This window comes from Solanum tuberosum, unplaced genomic scaffold, assembly GCF_000226075.1.
Source record: "Solanum tuberosum cultivar DM 1-3 516 R44 unplaced genomic scaffold, SolTub_3.0 scf00137, whole genome shotgun sequence".
Classification (NCBI taxonomy): Eukaryota; Viridiplantae; Streptophyta; class Magnoliopsida; order Solanales; family Solanaceae; genus Solanum; species Solanum tuberosum.
Window position 1 is genome coordinate 1,168,339 of NW_006239066.1, and position 8,888 is coordinate 1,177,226.

The window sequence follows — 8,888 nt, forward strand, 5'->3', positions numbered from 1 at the left end:
CAAGGTTTGTTTAGGCTGACCTTTATTGGTGGGATAAGACAGGTGCTGTCACACCCGGTTTTTGGGTTGTGACACATCTCCAAATGAGTGAGGGCATCCCAAGCTTGAGGCAGAAAACAATCACATTTTGAGTTGAAAGTGGAGACACCATGTTGGATTACATTTCTTCTTCATAAAATATGTCATGGTTATGGGGCTTGAACCCTATAATAAGTAATTACTAACGGTGCAACCCAGTGCATTTAAACAATATAATCTTCCACTTACTGAAACTTGCGAATTGCGTCCGCTACTTTTCTTTGAAAGCAATACAAAGTAGTTTCCTCATCTGATAATATCTATGTATAGCAAGAATAATTTTCTGGAATATTGATGTTTATGAATGACCAGATGTTTTCTTTACTATGTACATCAACCAAACAAATATGATCAGATACTGATCCCTCTTTTGGCAACATAGTTAAAGTACATCAGGTGCAATGCAGAGAATTAGGTGTGATCTGATTACTTTGTTGTAAGTTCCAAAAGAATGTGGTCCTCTTAAAACAAAGCAGTAATTCCAAAGTCCAAATCTTCATCATTGAGGGCTATAAAAGCATATGCTGGTTGCATTTCTTTTGGGACAAAATGTTGCTTCAACCTGCAATGAAGCTGCATAAGAAATGGTTTCAACTATAGGAAATATGGGGATACAATCAAATAAGAGAAGATATAGACTCCACATTATGACATCTGCTAACTAAACAAGTGAAATCTAGTCCACGAGACAATTGATCTATCGACAAAATGTTGTTATGGTAAAGGTCGTAATGCCAGAGGAATCACGATTGCTAGGCAATATTCAAATATTCGCAGTTGTGTCTGCTGCCCTCTTAAAAAATAATTATATCTTAATTGGTCTTTTTTCCTTTTGGTGATAATATCTAAATAGATTTCTTGATTCACCAAATAGATCTTTTACTCCCTTATTAACTATCTGCTTAAATTTCTATCCTCTCTTCAAATATTCACTACCTGTCTCTTCATAGAACTGGCCATGCAGTAAACAGATTTTGCTTAGTCCTATTTCAACTCCTTTTCTGGTTCATTGGCTTCTCTAAGGTTTTAAGGATCTTCATGTCTAAGTCATCTTAAGAAATGTATCCAAAAGAAAGAAAAACCGTATGTTACCTTAAGCAGTCAAGAGGTAAAGTGATAGACTCAATTTCTGTCCAGAATTAATATTTTCCAACAAACAAGAATGCATAAGGTATTTGACAGTTACTTCATTCTGAGGCCAAAAAAGAAACTTCAATTTAAATCTCTACAGCTGAAATGGTAGGAAGTAATCAAGAGGCATAAGTAGGTCATTGATCAACACCACAACATGCACAGTGAAATACCACAAAGTAGGTCATTGATAATGGCTATCATTTGTACACTTGTAACCAAGAATCTGGCCTAGTGGTCAATGAATTGGAGACCAGGATTCAAATCTGAAACCCAAACAGATACAAAATGACTACGTGATTTCTTCCCATTTGACTAAGCATTGGAGGGCAGAGTTACCCAGTACATATGCCAGTGGGAGGTTGTAGGTATCCGGTGGACTAGTCAAGGTGCACGCAAGCTTGCACAAATAAGAAAAAAAAGAAGAGATTATCATTAACAAACTTTGCAATCTGATTTTTCTCTAAAAACGAATAGCAACCTCATAAGAACGTATTATTGCGAAAAATAGCCCAAGGAAAAAAAAATAGTGACATCCATCTGCAATGATTTTAGCATCAAAACTAATATGCTGGCAACTGTGGTATTAAAATTAAGGAAACATGAAACATAAAATTATAGTCATCAGAGAAGTTATACAAGCCAAAAATTTAAGAAGGACTGCAACACCTTCATACAGCTGAACATCCACATGATCTGGCCTTTGTTTAAGAATTCATCATTTCAATACAGATGGACGATAGAAAACCTATTTTTTCTAGAATGATCATTTCAGTTTGGAAAATGCCAGTTAAGATGGAATAGTAATTTGATGGCAATGGGTTTTGTTTTTAATATAAAACTTGAATTACAAATAAAAAGGTAAAATACTAGGGATGACAAAACAAGCCACCTTAAATTTAAGAGTGCTGCACAAATAAAAAACTACAAGATTGTATTGGGGAATATTCTCATGTACTCCTGGCCTCTTAGGATGGGGCTTCCCTGGCATTAGAATAAAATCAAAGAAAGAGGTCATCAAGAAAAGCTTCCTTCAAAAGTTACCCGAGAAGTACCCGGGATCATTGTGTATCCGGATTGATTATTTCCATCATGGCCGGATCAGCCGGAGGGTTTCTAGCAGATAAAAGGCAAAGCATGGACGAGGAAAGAAAGGAATCGTGCCCAAAGACACGTTAAAAGGATGTTCAGCGGGTTTACAGCTGGCAACAGTATCTCCAAATAGAGCATTTTTACATTATTGACCAAGGATATACACAAAAAAAATGCTTATACTAACACCTTTCTTTCCAGAACTAACAGCTTAAGTTATAACCGGAATCGAAGCTGAAGCAACACTACTTGGATTTCACTATTCCATTCATTTATTAAATTGTATAAGTGTTCTCTCTAATCTCATTTAACAACATATCTATTTGTTAAATCTCGAATTTACAAGTTAAATCAATGCGTGACATAAATTGTAAACGGATTTCGAGTATTACCTGGAGATTCAAAGGTGGGAGAGCATGAGAGCAAGGTCGTGGTCAGACATTTTAACATCAATACATGTTCCCAAGGAAGAAGCAAGTCTGGCAGCTAATTGATGCTTACACTGGGGAAAACAACACATAGAAGAGAGTGTTACAATTAATTTATTGATATTGGATAAAAACAGTGGGAAGGAAGGAAGGAAGGGTAAATCTCACACACACAAAGTTGTTCCCCTCTGTTTACAATGTCATAGAAGAAGGAATAACAAGCACAATAATGTTGTGGAAAGCATAAATATTCCTCCTTCCTCTTTGACTCTCCTACAACCTGCGCAACCATAAAAATGAATAGAGTTCAATATTTAATTATCATAGACCCAGTGGACTGATATTGTAAAAAATTCGACCTGAAAGATGGAACGGCCACTGGGGTGACCCAACATCCTTTTGACACCTCTTTGATCAACTATTCTCATTGCTCGCTCCAAATTTTTGCCAAACAAGAAATGCAATCTAGAGAAAAGAAAAGATGAATTGTAGTAAAAGCAAGACCAGAAATTGGAAATTAGAAAGAAAAGAAAGGGAACTGACATGGAGAGTTGCTCATCGCTGACTGCAACAAATTAGCAAATGAAGTTAAGAGTGATATAAACCTAAAATAGAGTTATAGTTGAAGAAGAAGAAGAAGAAGAAGAGACCTGAATGAGTTGATTCGATATCATTCCACACTTTCTCCGCAACCAATGCACTAGTGCTCATTCTCAAAATCCAATTCTGTCTACGCATCATTTGTTTGTATTTATGGGAGGTTTGACTCTAAATGCTTCAAACATTACTCTTTTAATTTTCTCATTTTTAGTTGGTTTAAATATTTTTCAAATTTAAGGAAAATAAAAAAAAATCTACTCCTACCTTATATTACATTTATTTCTTACTCTCTCCGTTCAAAACCTATTAAAATTTTAAAATTTTCCTTTTAAAAAAAAATTCAATTTATTTTATCCCTAACCCGACCCCCTAACCCCAAAGCAGCCCCTCCCCCAACCAAAAAAAAAATTAACAATTTTAAATTTTATTTTATAAAAATAGTTTAAATTTTTTTTAAAAAATTGATTATTTTTACCCCACCCATCCCCTGATTACCCCTATTCCCCCACAAAATAAAATATTAAAAGTTTATTTTTGAAAAAGATAATATTTTCTTAACCACACCAACTCCAACTCCCTACCAGCCTCCCACCCCCAACCAAAAAAAATATAAAATTATTTTTAATAAATTTTTTAATTTTTTATTTTTTACACCATCCCCTCCGATAAAAATTTAGAATTTTATTTTTAAAATTAAATTAAATCCCAATTTGAAAGTTAGGTCCCGAGTCAAGTGTGGTTGGATCCCGATTCTGAAGTTGCGGTCGAAATCTCGATTTGGAAGTCAAACTTTGGGTCTCGCATCAATTATTGGTTGTCAGGATCGGGTCCTGAATTGAAAGTTGGATCTCAATTCAAGTGTCGAAGTTAAAATCTGAATTGGTCGATCGTGTTCATGTTCGGGTGTCGCTCAGGTCCTAGGTCGGATATCCGATCCCAATTTGATTGTTGGGTCTCGGGTCAAAAGTTGGGGCTAGATCCTAGGTCAGATCTCAAGGTCGGATTTCAGATCGGTTGTTGGGGTTGTGTCTTAGTTTGGGTGTTGGGATCATGTCCTAGATCAATTATCGAGGTTGGTTTTCTGGTCAGAAAATGTTTTCCTAAAAACTATTTTCTACTCTCTCGTAAAAAATAAAAGATATTTTCTAAGTAATATTTTTCATTCACCAACTAAACACTAAAATATAATTTCCCAAAAATATTTTCTACTCACCAACCAAACATGAGAAAATAAGTCAGAAATCCACTTGTTTTCTAAGAAAATATTTTCCAAGAAAACATTTTTCATGAAAAACATTTTCCTTCATACCAAACACACCCTAAGTGTGTTTGTTTTTTCTACTAAATGGTAACTCAAGTTTAGAAAATTGCCCAGATATATGTTTTGTTTTATTTAGAATTAAGTTATCACTCAACTATCACTACTTTCCTCCAAATATACTTAACACTTCAAAATCATTATTCTCTCATAGTTAGCATGTCATGTCATTAAACCCTCACTTTTAATAATAAACTTATTTAACTCACCAAACTTATTCAACTAGAATAATAATCGTATTATTTTTTTTTAAATCGTTTATTAAGAAGACATTTTTATACTTACGAATCTTTTATCATAACTAAACTTTTTATTTTTTTATGCTATGAAGAATAGCGTTTTAAAACCTACTCTAATGTCATCAATTTTGAATACTTATAAACACATATATTCAAAAAAATATTGATATACAAATCACTCATGAAAGTCAATTTACATTAAGTAATCATAATTGTATAACGGATCAATAATATTAAAGGTCAATTAACTATTAAAAAGAATTAATGGTAGAAAGTGAATAATATTTATATTTGAAAATAAAATTTTGATCTTTATTAATGAGCAAATTAATCTCATATAATGTATTATTAAATTAAAATAGGCAATTCAATTAATTATTACTTGTGTTTAGTAAATTTGGAATGAGATAAGAATAAATATTAGTGTTTAATTGTATGATAAGATAAAGTATAATATAATAGTTATAAAAGAATAAGAGTGAAAAATTAAATTAAAAATAAAAGTTAAATGACTTTTTTTACCAACTTTTCTCTGTGTCAACCTTACAAGTTTATTTGAATATTTTTATTAAAAAAAATTGCTTATAATTTTAGATAATTTATTTAGGGATTTTAAAATATATCAGGTAATAATTGCGTACAAAAAAAAGTTTCATTTAATTTTGTTTGGTAGAAAAATCAGAAGGAAATTAGATTTAAAAAAAATATAATCTTCATAAATTTTCACTTAATATATATATATTGTAGAGACATAAATTTGATGAGTTAAATGGGTCTACTATTTGTAAAAAATAATGATGTAATGACATGACATATCAACTAGAATAGAAGGAGATTTTTGAGGTATTTAATATTTCTCTGTGAGAAAAATATATAGTACTAATAGCTGAGTGACATTATTGTCTTTTAAAAAATAAAAGTGATTTGTATAGGCAAATTTCAAAACATGAATAACTATTTAGTAACATAATATAAAGTTTAAATATTGAAAAAAATTCTAAGCATGCAAATTTCTTCTTAATAAACTAATCTATTTATTTTAAAATAAATAAATAACAAAACTATAATTTTGGTTAAATGAATTAAATGAGTCAATTATTAAAAAAAACCTGAGGCTTTAATGATATGACATGCTAACTAGGAGAGGATGAGGCTTTTGAAATATTAAGTATACTAGGTGAATTTTTTGCGTTTCGCGCAGTCATGATAGATCTTATTAGATTTATGAATAATCCATTTTAATATTCTAATAATCCCTCTGTCTCATAGACATATTAACTGATCACTTTTTTTTACACGCATATTAAGAAATCATAAATAAGAGGGAAGTTTTACCAATTTACCCCTTAAGAACTTCTTTGAAACTTTACAAACAAGTCTGAACACTTTCAAAAAGAATCAATTGCAAGGATATTATGGGAAAATTTCGATTAATGCTTTCTTAATTTAGTAAGGTGATCAACTAATATGGAACAACTATTTTTAGTATAGTATTAATAATATGGGACATAGGGAGTAGTAAAAATAATGAAAAGCTAAATTCTTGTGAAAAGTTTTTCTTCCTTAAATTCAAAGACGATAGGTTCTATGTTTTAATTCAGAGAAAAGACATAAAATCACTACTGAAGTTGTCCCGAATTTTCAAAAAAACATTTTAACTTTGCAAGTGTCCTATTACCCCACAAAACTTTTGAATATCTTTGTAAAAGGGTCATTTTGACCCATTCCCTCACCTAGTTTATGAACATGCACAACACGTGCGTGAAACAGTGTTTTTGCTGCGAATAACCAATCAAAAAGTATCACAGTCCGCTTGTTTTCTTTATTAATTAATTATTTACTTCTTTTAGATCATCTTCCCCAAAACAAAGCTCAAAAGAGACATTGGTACTCTCTCTTGACGATTTCATCATCTTCCCCAAAATAAGGTCAACGTTGATACTTTCTTTGACGAATTCATCATCTTCCCTAAGCACAATAGGTAGGAATTCATTTTTCTCTTTTCATTTCCAGTCGGAAAGGTTAATTTGAAGTTTTTCAAGGATTAATTTGAAGTTTTTCAAGACTAACAATAGGAATTAGTCAATAACACAACGAAACACACTGAAATCCTAACAATAGAAACTATAATAAGTCAATTCTAACACTTTTTGCACTATAATAATCCCTAAAACAGTAGCAATACGATCTTTATCAACTAATGTAAGAAAATCCTAACCTATTAACCTTCAATTCATTGTTCCTCCAAGAATTGTGACCAAGAAATGTCAAAAAGGAAATAGATGATCACCACACTATCGTTTGACCAGGAACACGAAGAGACATGGAAAGTTGAGACAAAAGTAAAAAGAGTTTTCTCTTATTGAAACAAATCAGGTCGGGTCTAGACTATGACAACTCATGATCATCACGCACGTCTAACCAGGTGAGGAAATGGTACAAAATGACTCTTTTACAAAGATCTTCAAAACTTTTGTGGGATAATAGAACGCTTGCAAAGTTAAGGTGTCTTTTTGAAAATTCGGGACAATTTCAGTGGTGAGTTTATGTCTTTTTCTTTAATTTATGATGCATCTTAATTATAAATTCACTTATTTTATCATGTGGAGATGCTTAAACCATTTTGTATCGCAATGTACAGGTGAAACTTTACCTCCTCTTTTTACTTCCTCTTTCTCTTTCTTTTTAAAATGTTTTATTTCTCACTTCCCTCTCTTTGTTTTGTTTTATTTTGTAAAAAATCGAAGTAATAAAAGTTGAAAAAAATTAAAGGCATTTAAACACTAATAAGATAGGAAAGCAAAGAGATTCAAAGCATATGGTGCCAATATAGTTCGACATTAAAGCTTGGTTGGCTTTATAATTTTTCTTAATAAAATAATGATTTTATTGTTGGCAATACCAAAACTTGAGATGTTATGAAATATACTATAAGCAAACCAATTATCTATGCATAACCAATGCTCTTGCATATTATTTTTAATGCCGCAAATCAAACTATACATAAGAAATAATCTATGCATAACTAATGCATGCATAACTAATATAAACATTATTAATTTACTTATTGAGCATTATTTTTATACACTCTTTCAAACGATCCCTTACAATATTAATTACCTTTCATGTTCTTAGTAGTGCAAGATGAATAAAAAAAATATGTAAGAAATAACCAATCTATAAAAGGTTTGCATATCTTCTTCCATCAATTAAGTTAAATACCTAGAGAGAGCCCTGAACTGTTCCATATGATTTTTAATGACTTGAAAGAATTATCAAAGCAACCACATGTATTTACAAAAAGACTTAGATTAACATTGAAATTATACCCATTCAATTGAAAATTCTGTTATGTGAGAGTTTTCTGTTGAGACTAGAGACGGAGGCAGGATTAAAAGTTTGAGGGTTCTAAATTTCTTTTTTTTTTTAAAAAGAAAAAGAAAAAGAGAGAGGGTTCAAACCCACAACTAGGGGTGTACATGGTCGGGTTGGTTCAGGTTTTTCAAATATCAAACCAAACCATTTGTGTCGGATTTTTGAATTTATAAGCTAAACCAAACCAATAAAACTCAGATTTTTTCAACCTCGGGTATTTTCGGATTTTTTTGGGTTTTTAGGATTTTTGGGTTTTTTCGAGTTTTTCCGGTGAAGTATTCATACAAACATATAATTTACTTGTACTTCAAATATTTCTTTAGTCCTACCAAAATACAACTATCTAAAGTGTTTCTTAAGAAAATAACACAAAAGATGATATGATTAATGGCACTAAAATATCCAACAAAATAATAATAATGAAATCGCGTTAAACAAATATCGCAAATTAATAAGTCATAATGAAAATGATCATAATTTAAAAGTACTAAATCATGCTAAAATAAGTTTAATAAATATTAGTTACATGACTAAATATTAAAGGAAATTAAAATTAGATCATGTATTTGAATAAACCAATGTAAAACCATAGAACAAATATTCAATATTATTGTCATTCTTAGTGTT

At 31.1% G+C, this 8,888-nt stretch overlaps 1 protein-coding gene across 5 annotated transcripts; it reads right to left on the reverse strand.

Annotated features, from left to right (window-relative positions):
* Window positions 1–261: 261 nt before the first annotated feature.
* On the reverse strand, window positions 262–3,479 carry LOC102586723 (zinc finger SWIM domain-containing protein 7). Of its 5 annotated transcripts, none has more exons than XR_001474009.1 (7): window positions 3,380–3,479; window positions 3,273–3,294; window positions 3,089–3,194; window positions 2,902–3,009; window positions 2,694–2,803; window positions 1,549–1,609; window positions 262–640 (listed from the first exon to the last, which is right to left on the reverse strand). XR_001474009.1 is itself a non-coding variant. In XM_006352043.2 (6 exons), exons 1-5 carry the CDS (start codon window positions 3,468–3,470, stop codon window positions 2,702–2,704), a joined length of 429 nt encoding a protein of 142 aa, XP_006352105.2. In that variant the 5' UTR covers window positions 3,471–3,479; the 3' UTR covers window positions 262–640; window positions 2,694–2,701. The 5 variants fall into 5 exon arrangements, 3 of the variants coding, with proteins under 3 accessions (XP_006352105.2, XP_006352108.2, XP_006352106.2); XR_001474010.1 differs by lacking the exon at window positions 1,549–1,609 and adding an exon at window positions 2,265–2,325; XM_006352043.2 differs by lacking the exon at window positions 1,549–1,609.
* Between the last annotated feature and the right edge of the window lie 5,409 nt (window positions 3,480–8,888).